At 36.9% G+C, this 17,755-nt stretch overlaps 1 protein-coding gene across 8 annotated transcripts; it reads right to left on the bottom strand.

The window, feature by feature from the left end:
- Positions 1–28: 28 nt before the first annotated feature.
- ptpn22 (protein tyrosine phosphatase non-receptor type 22) lies at positions 29–16,480 on the bottom strand. Of its 8 annotated transcripts, none has more exons than XM_079849280.1 (29): positions 15,975–16,480; positions 12,415–12,523; positions 11,828–11,904; positions 11,609–11,704; positions 11,448–11,486; positions 11,113–11,184; positions 10,133–10,192; positions 9,425–9,567; positions 8,625–8,691; positions 8,431–8,508; positions 8,263–8,343; positions 7,996–8,105; positions 6,036–6,604; positions 5,860–5,949; positions 5,126–5,197; positions 4,695–4,766; positions 4,526–4,597; positions 4,306–4,430; positions 4,163–4,190; positions 3,996–4,070; positions 2,799–2,876; positions 2,578–2,640; positions 2,370–2,500; positions 2,158–2,185; positions 1,911–1,973; positions 1,701–1,831; positions 1,108–1,138; positions 852–986; positions 29–661 (listed from the first exon to the last, which is right to left on the bottom strand). In XM_079849280.1, the coding sequence occupies exons 1-29, from the start codon at positions 16,074–16,076 to the stop codon at positions 600–602; spliced, it is 2,859 nt and encodes a 952-aa protein (XP_079705406.1). In that variant the 5' UTR covers positions 16,077–16,480; the 3' UTR covers positions 29–599. The 8 variants fall into 8 exon arrangements, with proteins under 8 accessions (XP_079705406.1, XP_079705403.1, XP_079705407.1 ...); XM_079849277.1 differs by having other exon boundaries at positions 3,996–4,073; positions 5,860–5,958; positions 15,975–16,473; XM_079849281.1 differs by having other exon boundaries at positions 1,701–1,810; positions 3,996–4,073; positions 5,860–5,958; positions 15,975–16,473.
- Positions 16,481–17,755: the final 1,275 nt, after the last annotated feature.

Below are 17,755 nucleotides of genomic sequence, written 5' to 3'. Positions count from 1 at the left end.
ATTGTGTAAAAATGCAATGGAATGCATAGACTTTTTCTGTATTTTTTTAAATAAACCATTTTATGAGTGTACCAAGATGAAGCATTTCTTAAAGGCAAATGAGCAGACACAGTTAAACACTGTCGTAAACCATAAACTTGATTACGGTTATTCACAATCATTTTCATCTCTTTTAGACAGACCTGGCACCAAATGTGCTGTTGCTAAATCCAAAGTTACGTAGCCTAATATAAAGGCTTGATTGGCCATACCTGCAGCTGTATGTATTATAAAATACATTAAAAAGGTTACCTATGCGATTATGGTATGTGGATAAGTGTCTACATTTCAGTACATTCATCTCTTATTATCTTCTCTCTAGTTGCACAATTATTATCATTTTATATACATTTTAGTTGCAACGGTTCAATGTTCAAACAGGCCATTCTCTTGCATTACACCTTCATACAGAATCTGTTTAAATGTCCATCTGTTGTGTGAGGTCAGTGGTTGGTCTACTATCACTCAACCACAGTGCTTGTCTCTCTGTGGCTGAAAGAAATCTGTGCGCAGTACAGTCTTGCGAGGCCGTTCTCCTTTCCTTTCACCTTCGACATGAACTAGACCCATGTTTCTGGTTTATTTCGTGGGCCCTTTGGCTTTCCAAAACGAGATCCAAAAGCTGTGGAGTAAGAAAGGAGTCATTAACTCTTCACAATGTCATGCATTGGCATAGTAGTACCAGGTATCAATCAACATGAACTGAGGACATTTAAAATGGAGTAGCTCCATCTGGTGTCAACTCTCAGAACACCAGTTTGAAAACATTTTGGTCTTTTAAAAAGTGGATTTTAAAGAGGGGGATAGCTTACAAAATAAGAATCCTACAGCAGCACCATAGGGGGGTGGAGCAGACTGAGGCGGGGCTGGAGGCGGGGCTGAAGGTGGGATTGGGGGCGGGGCTGAAGGTGGAGCTGGGGGCGGGATCGGAGGCGGGGCTGTTTTTGCTGAAATGTTCAAACCACACACACACACACATGAAGCAGCTTGTCATTTGATTTAAATGCTTATTTTAATTGTATAGAATTAGTTTTATCAACAAGGAAAAGAAGTGGTTATTATACATACGTCTCTGTCTTCCTTTCAAAAACTTAATACTCTGTAAGAAAATAAATTTGTATTTACATTTATAGAATCTGCTTTTATCCAAAGCAAGTAGGCTACTATTCACACATAAGAGGCCATTCACACAGAACACGTTTCTGCGATGAAAAACGCAAGAGGCATGGTAGTAGAATTAAAAAAAATTGCAATAATTTTCTTTTTCTTAACTTGAGCTCTGTGGACAAAAAAAATTTGAGACACAAGCGCAGTGTTAAAACCAGTAGCGTAGCCACAAAGGGGAATTTTCACATTGTCAATTTTGAGCGCCGCATTTTTAGAATGGCTGCGGACGCAAAGGACACAAGACGTGAGGACCTGGTCAAACGTGTCTGTCTAGTACATTTTTACTAAATAAATCTATGGAAAAGTTGAGCAATGGAATACAAAAACAATCTGTGTGAACGGCCCCTTTAAAGTGTATTCAAGTTAGGCTATACATTTTTCAGTATGTGGGTTCAATGGGAAACAGGGAGTGCAAAATCAATAAACTGGATTTGACATGTTTATTGTGCCATGCACTTTACATGTACCAAATACAGAGACTTTAGAAGTATAACCTTGGTCCTGGCCTTGCTGACCAGTGAAGGTTTCTCCCCCCCTCTGTTTGTCCGGTTGTCTGTTGGTCCCGTTGCTGCTGGCTGACTGCTGGGTGCCGTCTGGTGCTCTACTGTATTGGCCACAGGGCAAGCTAAACTAAGGTTGTGTAGTCTTACTCATGCAGTTTTTTTTATATCAATCACTGTCAATGGATTTATGCTGTCACTCACCTTTGCCTCCAGTTGCCATGGTTACAGAGACTGGAGGAGTCAGCGGAGCCACAGATAGAGGCTCTGTAAAATTAAACACAGCTGTGCACACATGGATCTAATAATAGTGCGCCATCTTTATCTCTGTCGCACAGTGAAAAACACTACATTGCAGAGCACTTGAGAGGGTACATTTGCTTGCGCGTGTTATGCTGTAATGACACTATTGACTGAGGTGTGGGAGGGCACAATGGAAAAACCAACCTACCTTGTTTTGAACTTTTTGCTCTTACGCTCTGTTAGAAAATGACACATTTGGTAAGAGTGAGTCAAGCAGTAATCATACGAAAGGAAAGTCATAGCACAGCACCTCTGTACAGCTCAAGCAATGGACTGCATGACAATTAGAGTGTTGTGGGTCAGCTATATGCTATGCACTTCTAAATGTATTGTAGTATAACATGTAGGGAGAGTATAAACCTTGCTTCGGCTCCAAGAACTTTCCAGAAACGATCTGGGTTGGGAGCTGCCTGACCATTCAGATGATGTGCCCACTCTCAGTCTCTGCTGCTCGGGCTCAGCGGGCAGACAGAGGGCGTTGTTGTCAGACACTTTAACGGAAAAATATCTTTAACAAACGTAGATGCACAGTTTTTCTGTATACTGTAAACTGTACTGTATACTGCACCTTTCTCCGTGTGAAAAATGAAAGATTCTGGAGTTCTTTCAGGAAGTGGTGGAGTGACAGTTTCTTTATGAAACAAAACAGCAAAACATAGCCTACTGTGAGTTTGTGCACGTTTATATCAGAATACTTTTTTTTTTTTTTTTTTTTTTATGTTGGAGATTGTATAGGCTATTGAACAGTTACATTTGTGTTTTTAATTAGATGGATATGTGATACAGTACCTGTCCCTGGAACTGGTCTGAATGTCTCAGATGTCTGCTCATGTGGTGTTAGGGTGTGTAGTAGAGATTCTGTGGTCTCTATGGAAAAAATGGAAGTAAATAGCCTATATTTAGAAATAATTAACTAATAGCACTGACAGAACTTACTTAAGGCAAAACACTGAACAGGGTAAAAAATTACTAGATATCACCATACTTCCCCAGTTAATTGATTACATTAAGAATTGCAAAAAAAAAAAAAATTGTATGACAAGTTCTCTGACATTTTATATTTAAATATGCAAATGAGTCAGGATCTAATTAAATATGCACTAATTTGCATACATTTCCAGAACAGAAGTCTGAACACTGATTAAGCCAGGTGCACTTTTTTTTCTTCTTTTTTTTTTTTCATTTTGTTGACATATTAGAGTTAGGTTTTTATAGATGGGGATTTTGGATTTCTCTTTTTATAACTCCGTAAATCTAAAAATAATGGCAACACGAATCCACTCAGAAGAATTATGTCTATCAAAAGACTCGTTCAGATTCGTTTACTGGTTCTTTTGGTGACTCTTTCTGTAAGTTACATCATTACCAGTAGGTGGCGACTAGTGAGTGTCTTTTTAAGTCGTTCCTTCAAAAGATTCGTTCAAAAGTTCAGAATACCATAAACAACATAATACAGGAATCAAACAAGCTGATAACTGATCAGCGCGACGCATGTCTTTGAAACAAAAAGTAAGTAGGCTAAGCGAACACAAGAACAACATTATTCATGAGATATGTGACGGCAAAGTTTACTTAATGAACACTTTCACCTCAGCTACAGTAGCATTCACCTCAGATTTCTCGAAGATAAGCTGATTGTGCTTACAAAAATAGACTTTTTATTAAGTGGAAATGTCATATAGGCTACATGACATTGTACATAATAACGTGATGTTTGTTTTTTAATGTTGTAGGCCTCTAAGAGGCTTATCATCTCCCTTAGCCTATTAGTTTATTACAATTGATAGACCGACTCTTGTCTTAAGTATTTTGTTTGCTTTGTTGTACTGATTTTATAGATTCATTTTAAAATTGCGTTTATTTATGGCATGTTTTCGCTTGTCATCACTTAATGATGTTGTCAGCTTATAACACACCAGTATCTAGCTTTATTTAGAGCAAATTCAAAGTTCACTTATTTCCTTGTTCACTGTAAGTGAGTCTTACCCTGTGGATGTCTGTACAGTAGGGGAGGAGGACTGTGACTTGTGATAGCAATAGGACTGAGTGGAATAGATGATGCTGCTGAAAAAAAGGAAGTTGTCAAATCTGTAGCCAAAATAAATGTATTGCTGGTTTGCTTAGAGGTCCTATAAATAAAATTACTGACTTACCAGGAAGTGACATTCTAAGTTTTAGGCTCTGAAATAATGAAAACAAGCCTGTTATGTCTCATTTATACTGTTCTTATTTATTACGCTCAGCAAAATATATCCAAAAAGTGCACGAGGTTGTTGGCTGCCCTGCATCTGCTCACCTTGCTCCTTGACCAGGATCGTCTCATGTCTGTTTGAGCTTCAGATGTTTGCCCAGACCATTCTAAAGATTTCCCAACTCTCATTACAACATCTTGTTTTTCCTGTGTCACATTTTGTACCAAATCTGTTGAAAATAAGATGCAAATTAGATAAGGTACAAACAAAGTGACCAGATGAAATTTGATGTCGATTCATCATCAATGCCTGTGATTGTCATACCTTTATCTATGGCCATTTCAAAAGACTCTGGAGTTCTCTCAGGCAGTGGGGGTACCGGTGAGGGCGGGCTGTCTTTTTTAGAGGAAACGGAAAAATGTACAGGTGCTGTAAGACCACCACTTATATTTGCATCTATAGACATACATTTCCAAGTCTGCATAATGCTCACCTTTGTTCACACTCTCAGAGCCTGAGCTGGTTGGGATCACCAATGCCAACAGCTCACTGGTTTCACTGATATCTGGAAACAAGACCAGTGATATGGTTTTTTTTTTCTAATTTTTTTTTTTTTTTTTAAAGGCACTGTACATTTGTATATGCTGTGGCTTGAAATGTCAGTAGGCCTTCATGACCTCCCTTATTAGTTTTGAATCAAACAATTGAACCACTCGACTCCTAAAATTCTGGAATCGTAGGCCTACATTGATAGAGATTTGTATGAAGGTATTTTGTTTGCTTTGTTGTACTGATTTTAAAGATTCATTTTAAAATTGTTTAATATGGCATGTTTTCGCTTGCTTAATGATGGTGTAGCCTATATATCTGGCTTTTTTAAAGAGCAAATTAAAAGTTCACTTGTTCACTATAAGTGAGTCTTACCCTGTGGATGTTCGCACAGTTGGGGAGGACTGTGACTTGTTATCGCAACAGGACTTAGTGGAATAGATGATGCTGCAGAAAAAAGGGAAGTTGTTAAGTCTGTAGCCAAAATAAATGGTTTGCTTAGAGGTCCTATATATAATTTATATGGAAAAGACTTAAAACCTACACACACAAAAAAAAACTAAACAAAAATGTGAAACGTTGCTTTGGCAATGGCAATTAACTTAAATAAGTTTAAGTTGAAGAACTAAAATGACTGGTAACAGCCTGTATAATGCATTATAAAAAAAATATTCTTAATGCATTAATTGTGACTTGTAATGCACCTTATAATGCATTATATGATCTCATGAATAATCAGAACCACAATGACAAACTGTGAATGTGAATACAACACATGATAAACAATGTAATCTGCAAAAGTTTACATTTTAATTTTGTTTACAATCATTTTTAAAAAGATTTAATGTAACTGTTTCTATTTCTTTATGCAAAAAAGCTTAAAGTAAAGTGTTAACAAATTACTTAAACTAAAACCGAAATAAATTGAAGCTAAAAAAAAAAGACAAAAAGCACATAAAATGTTTAAACTAAAATTAAAATGAAAACTGAAAATATAAAAAATAAAAGCCAATTCAAAATATGCATAAATACTATAATGGTATATAAATAAAACTGAAATCACATTGGTGAGAAGTTTAGAAGTTATTAAGACATTGAGCTGGACTAACCGTTCATTTCATCTGCCAGTATGAAAGACTCTGGGGTTCTCTCTGGCAAAGGAGGAGGGGTGTCCTCATCAGATGAAGGTGTATTTGCACCTATACAAATTGTAAAATGATCATAAGTGATCCATCATAAATCATTTTTGAGAGAATCAGTTGTTAAAAGTCATAGGTTTTCATACCTTTATCACTGCAGTCATGTTTTGGCAGTTCCAACACCTGGTTATTAAGCGTTAAACTAGGTATTGTGAAACAAGTGTTCTCCATCCAAATTTCATGAACCATAGAGTCCATAACTCTGGGATTTTCACTAGCTGGTGGAGACTCGGGATCAAAATAAGGATCTTCCACAGTGAAGCAGGGGGTGCTGGAGATAATAGGCTTGTAGTCTTTGCCAACGGGACTAACATCTTGGTTTTCTTCCCGCTCCAGATGCTTCATATTTGGCCTCAGCTCCTGTACTAGGCTGATGGGATGATAACATGCAGCTTGGGTAAGATCAGTGTTGAGGCTGGTGGATGGCTCAGTTCTTTGATATCCACAGGTTGTAACGTCTGTTTGAGGAGTTGGTGCTACGAATGACCTCTGATATTGAATCTGGGCCTCACTCATTGTACTGAGCATGTCTGCAGGACTGACTTTGGTGGAGATGACCTCTTGACTGAATGGATGTAAATGTGGCTGTGGCCAAGAAGTGATTTTCTCTGGAATGTGATTGCGTTCATCCATTAGAATTTCCATCTCATTACTCCTATTATAACAACAAAAGATTTAGTTATAATTGGAAATAACACAAAACAGTCACAGTGTGTCTTAGACATGAAACAATTCAAGATTATTTTATTACAATTAGGTTTCTATTTAACCCTTTAAGTCCTTTTTTCTGAGTGACATACACAATAGTAAAGACTCCAAAACCATAGCAAGGAGAGTCAAAAGGTGGGCATCATTTGATAGATAACGTTTACATTTTTTACATTTACTGTTTCATTACATTTGGACATTCTCATGCTGAGAAACTGCTGATAAAAGACAAAAAGTGTGCTCAAGGGAAAATTTACATATCTTTCTAATTTGACATGCAATTACTCAGGAAGGAAATAAGGTATGAGGACAATTCTTTTTTCAAAGTAATCAAAACCAGGGTAGGCTTTTTTTTTCTTTTTTTTTTTCGAGCATCCAAAAAACATTTTAACCATTTGTCATTTTAATGTTATATCTTTAGATCTAAGTGAAAACAAAAATTTGCTCAAGTTTAGTCAAAGCCCAAAACAATTATGCTTGTTGTATTCTACTCTGTTAGACCTTTCAAATGACATAATGACACATGACTATCTGAGCTGTATGATGTTTTTGACATATTACCGTACATAGTACAAATATTTCATGAATTATTTTTATTTATCAACAAATAACTCAGCACTACTTAGGAGTTAATCAAATTGGCTACATGCATTGTAAAGTTCAGCTTTCAAATAAATGCCACTTATTTTGTTTTGATCAAGGCAGTAGTTTTGAAAAATATGATTATACATTTTTTCGTAGCTAGGTGGTGCCCAACGGTGGTACACTCTGGTTTATAGGGACGACTCCGCACTCCTTAAAAGTTTCTAGGGGGGGTATTAGTAGGTCATCAGTAGGTAATTAGCTAATTAATTTCTCCGGAAGGTGTTAAAGCTGTGGCTTTGTGGTACTATCTCTGTCTGTTTGACCAACGGCAGATGGGTGAATCTTTTTTTTTTTTTTTTTTTTATCTTTGTGTATGCTATTAGAGCAGAAACTACACACTTCAGCTTACACAAGTTCAGACAAAAATGAAAATTTTGTCATCATTTATTCACCCTCACCTATATGAAAAAAGGAGATATTTTGAAAATTGTGTCAGGGTTTTTTTTTCTTTTTTTTTTTCTTTCATGCTATGAAAGTCAATGGGGCCCAAAACAACATAGGACCCCACTGACTTTCATTGTATGGACAAAAACAACTGAATTTTTTTTTGTTTTAAATATCTAAATTTAAATATCTAAAAGTCATACAGATTTGGAATGGATCAGCATGAGGGAGAATAAAATCTTCATTTTTGGTTGAACTATTCCCTTAAAATCTGGATTAATACCATTGAAATGAGAGATTTCCTCAGACCTGTGTTCAGTTCGAAGCAGCGCACTGAAGTCCGTCTCAGTCTCGGAGTCGCTGAAATCTGAGAACTCACTCTCACTGCTTATGGTGGGGGGTAAGGTGGAAGCTGGGACCTGATTGATGATCAAATTAAATTATTCATGACTCAGGCCAGCAAAATGCTCTGCCTATGATGTGTTAAGTGTCATAACTAGAAAGCTAAATCAGTGGGAAATAAAATGACATGATATATGTAAATACAGAGTGAGTAATAATGGTGTCTTATCTGACCTCACTGTTTGGTTCTTCCATTGCTGCTAGATATCTCTCAAACAGCAACTTGATGGTCCTGTATACTAGTTCATATTGTTCCTAAGAGAAAGAGAATTTATCATTAGGGAAAATTGAGGCGTTTTAGTTTTTATTGATGATGTCAAATTAAGGAGCCATTTTGGTTACCTTAGTCTGAACCACAGAGGGCCTCTGTGTACGCATGTCCTTTACCAGGTCAAAGATACTGAAATTTTTTGGTATCATCTAAACAAGAGCAAATAAGATTAACATCTGACCTAAAGTATGAGGCAGAATTTTTTGTCGTCTCTATTTTTTGTGCCAGTACAATGAAACTTCAGGAAGATGTTTTGAATCCTTACCTGTCTCTTCAGTAGATTCCAGGTATAGTCGATGGCACACAATGCACCTGTTCTTCCACAGCCTGCACTGCAGATCCCCAAACAGTCCCAAGAGAATGAGTCACAGTGAAAACACAATGATCTTTTCTTACATTCTTACTCGTAACTGTAGTTTGAAGGTTACATTTTTCTACATAAGACTGTTGTGGAGTCATAAAATGATTTCATTTTAACAAGTCAATTCACTGCTCAGAATATTCTGTGTGGAAAAACAAGTTAATCATTAAAAACATAATTTAATAACACTGATTTAATTTTTATTTTAGCAAATCTCAAAATTAATATCCATTTTTCATACTAGACATTACTATACTAGTGTTTTCTCTGGATATTATTGACCTCTATAGTTCAGACTGAAAGATTGGTTGAGATTTGGAATGTCTAAATAAACTATAAGTATATCTTCATATTATATCTTTTTCAGTCTTAATGGTTAAGGTAACTTATAAAGAATACCTTAAAGAATTAATTTCTCTTCTGTTGGTTATGTAATGTCTTTCAGCATAGCATTAACTGTCATTATAACTCTTGCTTGTTGGGGCATTTGCTTGTTGTTGGTCAACCACCTACATATTTCCTGTGTAAAAAATGGTGGTGGGCATTTTCCATGGTTATAGATACAAACAAATCTTGCGTTCATGGCCACTAAAACTTTACATCATGGCCACAACATAAGTGTAGTTTTTATCTGAATAGCCCCCAGCTGCAATCATTAATCATAAATGAATCACATTGGCATTTACAGGCATACAGGCATTTACCTGCAGTGAATGCAGATGGGAATCTCATCATGATCCTGGTAAATGCGCATGTCCTCCAGCAGCTCCAGGATGGCAGGAATGGAGTCAGGTACTCCGTGATCCGGCCAGTTCACATAGTGCAGCTGTTTCAGTGTCCGGGACTCCTTGAATAACCGGTGTGATATAAATTTTTTTTTTTTTTTTTCTGCCAACCTGGTTTGCATGTCATTAAACCACCACATTTTGGTGGTTTTCTTTCATCACAACAAAACATCTTTGGAAATGTCAGCACCTGTCTATGTTTGTTCCACTGTCTCCACTACAGTCGCTGCACTTGACTATTAAAACTGAACGCTTTTGTACTCTTGCGCAGTGACATTTCCACGAGAAAAAATACCACATCAGTGTTTGACCTACACTTTTATATTTTGACGAACTTGCCTCAAGTGTGAACACATCAAGCGAACAGTTTATAAAGTACTTATTTAGCTCATATTTTGGCAAACATCTAGTCTGGACATTGAAGAAAAATGATTAAGAATGCAATACAGAAGATAAAAAATAAAAAGCCAAGAAAAAAAAAAAAAAAAACGTTTTTTGTGCGCACAGTCAAATATGTTTTTGACTACTTTAATTGAATAAAATTAATTCAAATAAAATTAATTATTATATGTATCTGTATAAGAGCTGAATAACAAAACAAAAAAAGACCAAAAAAGTGTTACTTACTTGTTTACATGTCACCTTCAGCGTCCTTATCAAATATTCTTCCTTATTCTCATCAGACTCCTGGACAAAAACAAACATGTACGTGAATGGAATGCTCAATGGATCATTAATGTGCTGGTAATATTTTGATTACCAATAGTGTTATTCAATAGTGAATAACTACTTTCCAATCTACATTTGACTTATTTTTTTATTATTATTATTTAGAGGGATGCATCAATATTAAAATTCTGGTTGACACGATAAGCTAATAACTACTTTCATGCTATGGTCGATTACAATTCTGTACTATTTTGTCTAAATAAATGAAAAAATAAATACATGTTTTATTTAGGCAGCACAGATTACATTTACAAGTTTTATTAAGTTATTACTGTTTTCAAAGATAAACTTTACACTGAAAGGAAAAATGGAAAGGGTACTAGTACATTTTCTTCCAAGACATTATCTGTTAAAGGAGAACTCCGGTCAATTTTAACATTGAGCTCATTTTTTTGTAAATTTGGAGTGCTGTCAGTACAGAGAACAACGACAAAAATCGGTGTTGCCTACACCGTGTTATCCTCTTTTTAAAATTTGCAACCTGTTGAACTTGCCCCATTTAAGTCAACAGGGTGCCAATTTTAAAAAGAGGATAACACGATGTAGGCAACACCGATTTTTGTCGTTGTTCTCTGTACTGACAGCACTCCAAATTTACAAAAAAATGAGCTCAATGTTAAAATTGACCGGAGTTCTCCTTTAAGATTAAAAATATATTCTATTTTTATGGACTTTTTTTTACATGTTGAGCTCTCTCTCTCTTTTTTTTTTTTTTTTTTGCATCCTTCTTAGCAGTTCGAGATGTCACGATGTACTGTTTTAGATTCAGGGTTGCTTCATGAATACTGAGAATCAAGCTTGAACAGGCATGTGTTTGAGTGCATATAAAACACAAGGACAGGAAGTGTGGTGTGAGTGAAGGAAGAAGTGTCTCTTACATAGTGTATGGTAAATGGCTCACACATAAACACATCCTCCTTTGACTCCGGCCAGTAACGCTCACATTTTTTCTGAAATAAAGAGGAAATGCAGCATTCAGTCTCAACTGCTCCCTTCAGATGCATCTGTATATGCTATGAGAATAGCACTGTAATAATTTCAAAAGTTGTGAAAGGGTAGGAGCTCAAGATAAAAAAAAAAAAAAAGTAGAAGAAATGTCATGCTTGATGCATTGCTTCACTTTTCTGATGCAAGAAGGATGTGGCAAAAATGTTTACTTTAAGACACAGTGACTGACAACATTTCCTCTAATACACTGTCAGTTACAACTTACCCTTCCCATTTCAAACTCTCTGCAAGCCATTACAACAACCTACAGAGAGAGAGAGAGAGAGTCATTATGGAGGTATTTCCGCATGTGAATGATTCTCCAGAGATCGAACAGGTTGAACCTGTTTTTTTAAAGGAAGTGGAATGTGTGTGAAATGGGCATACCTGCACATTGTATTCCCACAGCATCCTCCAGAAGTCAAGCACAGTGTTTGGCAGCGGGCCTTGTGTGGCAATATACGCCCTAGAGCCCAACACCCCCTGAGATAAATAGACAACAAATAGCAGCTGTTATTTCTCAGTGATTGTTGAAGCATTGGATTTTCTGTTTAACCTGCGTATGTGTATATAGCATGATATCTTTCTTGCATATAACCAGCTTACCTTAATGAAACTAGCATTAATGTAGTCCGTGTCATGTTTGGATTTAATGAGGGAGAGCTTTACTCTGCTGTGATCAACTGTGAGAAAATACATCCGTCAGCATCGTTAGCATCATAGTCTCGTTACTGTAATCATCACAATCATCATCTCATGTGTTTTAAGCAGTGTTTTAACACAGCACAAATATTGTGCTAATCTCTCACACGTTTGCGTCATTTGCATTTTATACTACATCACGTTTTCTAATGTAACAACCGAGAACGACAAAACATCACTTATTATACAGTATATGGTATGGTATAATTACAATACAGTATTCATGTTCATGTATCGCTCACTGTGTTTGTATGTATATACTGTCTACATTTCTATGCTGTCTGCATGACGTTATGTGTTCTTTGTTGTGGATGACTGTATGATTTATTGTGCATCCTTGAGCTCAGGAAAGGCACTATATAAATTGAACATATTATTATTATTATATTAGAGAAAATATGGTACTGTACAGTATATTATGGTACATTATACAGCAATATAGTATACTGTAATGTCCTTTAGTATAGTCAGATGTCAAATGTGATACTCACAGGGAACAATGTCCTTGTATCTGTTCTTCTTCACGTTATCTTGTTTGTCCGCAGCTGTGGAGGGGTATGTCTTCTCTGCTCGATATTTTGTAGACTGCCTCTTCAGTTTCTGTTTTGACCAGATTAAATAAGATTCAGTTGTTCAACCCACAAGTTCAGGGCTGAGTTAATATTGATATTAAACACTTTGGAAGAAACTTCTAACAGGGTTAACCCTGAATCCATTTTTGAGTTTTTATCTAAAGGAAATTTTAAAAACCTTATAGTTTTTTTAATTGCTTTTTTGTAGTTATTTTTTTAGCTTGGCATGAAAATAGCCAAGGAATTAAGCTGGCATGGCATTAAAAGACTAACCAACCAATGCAAATATGGATATTAGTTTAGAAGACAAAGCAAATGAAGAAAAGCTGTTTTTGACATCTCAGCTGCAGTGATCTAAGACTAACAGAATGCAGTTTATAGCCCTGTGGTTAAGATCTGTAAAAACTAGATAAGTGTGGCTGTGTATATGTGAGTGAGTGTGGCTGTCACAACATGCATGTGGGATGTACCATCGCTCTCCTTTGTGTGTCTCTGAGCACAAGCACCTTGATACCAGACCAAGAGACTTTCCGACCACAGCCGAGCTTACGAGAAGCCTTAAAGGGATAGTTCACCCAAAAATTTAAATTAGATTTACTCACCCACCCTCAAGTCTTCTGTCTCAATTCAAGTCAAATGACATTCTTCTTTCTGACGAATACAATCAGAGTCAAGCGATGAGTTTTTGTAAGAAAAATATTCATATTTAACACGTTACAAAGTAAAATTTTAGCTTCCGGCCATACACAGTCTATTTACACTTAAAGCGTAACTTTCGCAACTTGTGATGTAGTAAGTAGCGTAGTGCGTCATGGCGTAGTGTAAGGATCAGCAGTTCGTAAAGTGTTGCGCTTTACACTTAAGTGAAATCCGTATGTTCGTTTGGCCGGAAGCTAGTTATTTTACTTTATAAAGTTTTAAATATGAATATTTTTCTTACACAAACACATCACTTTGCTTCAGAAGGCCTTTATTAACCCCCCGGAGCAGTGTGGAGCACTTATATGATGGATAGATGCACTTTGATGGACTTCAAAACAGAAACAACCATTCACTGCCATTATAAAGCTTGGAAGAGCCAAGACATTTTTTAATATAACGCCGATTGTATTTGTCTGAAAGAAGAATGTCATATGTGCCTATATGACTTGAGGGTGAGTAAATCATGGGCTAATTTTCATTTTTGGTTGAACTATCCCTTTAAGAGCCCAACAAACAGTGAGCAAATATAGCAAGCTGAGTAATTAGAATGGGATCTCTGAGCTGAAACAGTCAGGACGGCATGCAAGGGACCAGCCATCACGCTGTGGGAAACCCTCTCGTTTTGGACAGTGAGACTGGACTCGTATCTGGCATTTCTCTACATTTATGTCCCTTGTGTCGGTATACATTGCGGTCCAGCAGTGAGGACCAGTAGTTCTGCTCTCAGTGTGATGGGAACTTAGGTTTCCATGCTCTGGCAAATAGACAGTTTCTCTTCCTGTAAACGTTCCTTTAGTGAGCGATTCAAATCACTTATTCTGGCAGAAGTCTTGTTTGGCAAGAGATAATAAAACAGCATGTTTAAAAGAGCATTTTATAATCTGAGTAATTATTCACACTTCTTGTGAATGAGAAAACTGGCAGCAGACTGGTTTGACATTGGGTGTTGAACACTTTGCAGCAGCTGAGGACTATAACAGACACTGTGTAGCGTTCAGGCTGGACCACAGAGCATGTTTTGTTCTGCATAACAGGATGAAGCCATGGTGGCAAGGGCATGCCTAAATAAGTTTGGTACTTCAGGGTTTGGCACATTATGGGAAGTACGTAATGGGTGCAAGCTTAGTTACGAGAGTAACATGTACCTGGGTGACAAACATTTAAGCCTTAAAAATGGCGTGATATTACTTTTCAGTTTTCTGTTATGGCTATTTGTATTGTTTGACAATACAGTGTAACCATTTACAGCTGAGATTTTCAAATATTTTGATGACAATGACCCCAAAGTACGATATACGCTAGATATTTTCAAAGAGCCATTACTTTGTGAGAATATAGAATAATGTGAATAATGTTCACATTATTCACCCCCCACCCCCCCCCCCCACACACACACACACACTCACGACATGCAGAAAAAAATATCTATATCGTGGCCACACATTAACCACTCATTAAAACGTCATCATGTTTTACTAATTTGTTCCCTCTTTTTAAATAAACCGTGCACATGATATAATAATTTGCTCCCTCTTTTTACTAAATCATGGCAACGTTGTAATAATTTGTTCCCTTGTTTTAGTTAAATTGGTCAAATCGAGGGAATGAATCTTGTGCACACAATTTTGTAAATTGACTGAGAGAACGAATTATATTGTGCTAAATTTACTAAAATGAGAGAAATTAATTCTTATTTCATGCCCATGATATACATATTTTTTCCGTACTTTTGTACCGAAGCCAAATCAAATTAATTAAAACATTATCTAGTAATTTAGATAATATATATCTATCTATATATATATATATATAGACTTTTTTTTAAAATGTATATTTTGTATGTATATAATTGAAAAAAATTGGTGTGCCCTAGCATACAAAACTTTTTCCTCAAAATTCTACTTTGTAGACTCTGAGAGAGCCACACATTTGACATTAGCTCAACTCTAGTTTCTCTAGCGGAACTGCATGGTGCTATAGCAACACCAAGGTCATGAGACTGATGCCCAGTCAACACTGATAAGATAAGATAAGATACATTTTTGGCATTACATTATTTTTTAGTTTGGTTTAGCTCAACAAAGAAAGTGCTTATTTCTATTTAATATAATGTACTTGTATCAGCATATAAGAGTGTTATTTGAAAACCACAGTCCATCCTTCACTGCCTAACATCCTGTTTCACTCTAAGCAACTGAATGCACTGTAAAATGCTTTTGAATTAAAGTGTCTTCCGAATCTTTAGAGAAACTCATTTTTGCATTTTCCGTTTTTGCATGGGTTTAAGTCGAAGTGACACAGCTCAGGATGGGTCATCATGGGTAACTCCCGCTCAGTCACCAATGCCATGACTGTTCACATGGAATATCTAACAGTTGACGTTCGAGGGGGAAAGCAAATGAAGTTTCATTTGGGGGGATAAAATCTAAGCAGTAGTGAGACTAAGTACTACTTGGGGCTCCCTGTTGTAGACAGTCAGCCATAGACTCAATCATCATTTAGTTAACATCACGACAGATGGAAACTTCTGTTATGAAAGCTTAAATTGAGAGGCACTTTATTTAGAAGAGGAAGTCCACGCTTAGCCATCAGCACAGTGGCCAGACACATTTTATTTTTAGCTTGCTTTCGGCACATGCATATAATGTAAAAAAGCAGAAACATTGGCACCTTTTTCAACCTATCCACAGTGTCACAAGATTTGAATCTGACCGTCAGAGAGCATATTTTCACCCTGCGGTGACATGTGTAAACGTAAGACCTAGTTAATAACTTACCAAAAACTCTCCGGCAAAGCCGTTCTCTGCCCCTTCTTGTTCTGCTTCCTTGCTGCTGATTTGGGCCAGTATGTCCCTCAGAATGCAGGCTTGGGCGTCCATGGCATGATGTGTGTCACAGCGGCTTCCTCCGTCATGTCAGAGATAGGGGAGATCGGTGGGCTTCTGAAAGGTGTCCATCTTTGGCTTTCTCTCTACGTGTGTTTCTTGTAGGTCTACAGTTGAGTTGAGGAACTGTGCGATGTGTCGTCACGGAAGCAGTGGCAGCAACAGTTCACTAGATCTGTGGTCAGCTCGAAGTATCACTGTGACCCTCTCCGCCCCTTCATATCTTCCTTCAGATTATCTCACCCTTTTTGTTGCATACCTAGCGTTTATTCTCTGTCTGCGGCCTTCTCTCTCTCTCTTTGTGTCTTTCTGCCCAACACTTTGTAGCACAAGGTTTTAGAGCCAATACCCCACACAGGAAGCTTTTGTGGGTGGGTGTGCGCTTGCATGTGAAAAGAAAAATAGTGAAAGAGTCAAAGTCATTTGCTTCATTGCTGGAAGTGGCCAAGCCTGTTTGATGACATTCAAAACAGTTGAACTAGAATCTAGAGAATGTGTAAATGTAGTCAGACCAGAGAAAGATACTTGTGTGGCTCTTGGAATAAATGTATTCAGGCAGTTGACCTGACATGTCAAGCAGTGACAGCAGTGTCTTACTGCAGTTTGACATGCTTAAATGGTGTCTAAAATTAATTTTAAAAAAGTCATATTTTCTAATTCTTGTATTAATTCTAATACAAGCATTTTTTTTCTATAAAAAATACAGTAGTCAACATTTGAAGTGGATCAAAAAAGTTAATCAAATAACAAGAACGGGTATTGTTCCAAATTCATGTATAACTTTGATGAAAGGTTTTGATCCACTTCAAATGTTGACTACTGTATGTATTGTGTATATATATATATATGTGTGTGTGTGTGTGTGTGTGTGTGTGTGTGTATTGTTTATACTGCTTTTAGCACAGTCTCTTTTTACTGATTTTTTAATACATATTTGAAGCAGTAGTTTTCAAATTGATCTGCCTAGTATATATATATATATATATATATATATATATATAATGTTTAATTTAATATGTTACTAGCCATTACACACAAGTCTTCCATCTAGTGGCTGTTTGGTGAAAGTGCAGTCTCTGACCTTTTCCTGTTCTGTCCTAGCCTGGCAAGCCAGACCTACATCAAGATGTTAGGTCTGGCAACTCACCATAGACACGGCTCAATCCGAGAGGCGGGATAAACGGCTGTCTTTCAAATTCACTCTGCACGCAATAGGACAGTGCTTCAACCAACCAGAGCGTTTTCCCAACAGCGGAGCTAACGTTAGTTGATAGATTCAACTTTTGAATCTGGCCGGCAAAACTACGAACACATCTTCCTTTTTTAAAAATGACTTAAGTGCCGTTCTTTGCTCTTTTCTCAAAGAAAAACTTAACTCCAAGTCCTCCAGAGTCGCGGCCAAAGCCGATTCGAAAGACTGTTCTCCAGCAGCAGCCGCCATTCTTTGTTTTCAAGTAGCAGGGAACCGTCGCAACTCTGTCGTCATTATGTTAAGCCCGCCCCGCCTACTCTATACACGATGTGATTGGCCTGACCCAATTTAGGTTTTTACAGCTCCGAAAGTCAACGGAGAGTTGCTAGACTACCCTGGCTGCAAAATAAATTTTAAATTTAAATTGCAAAAAAAATTGCTGACGCTAGGGTGTGTCTAGATTTCTAGGCTAGTTCTGTCC

Source organism: Squalius cephalus (assembly GCF_949319135.1).
Source record: "Squalius cephalus genome assembly, chromosome: 18".
Lineage (NCBI taxonomy): Eukaryota > Metazoa > Chordata > Actinopteri > Cypriniformes > Leuciscidae > Squalius > Squalius cephalus.
Note: the sequence above shows the minus strand (reverse complement) of the source record. Positions and strands in the feature narration are given on the sequence as shown.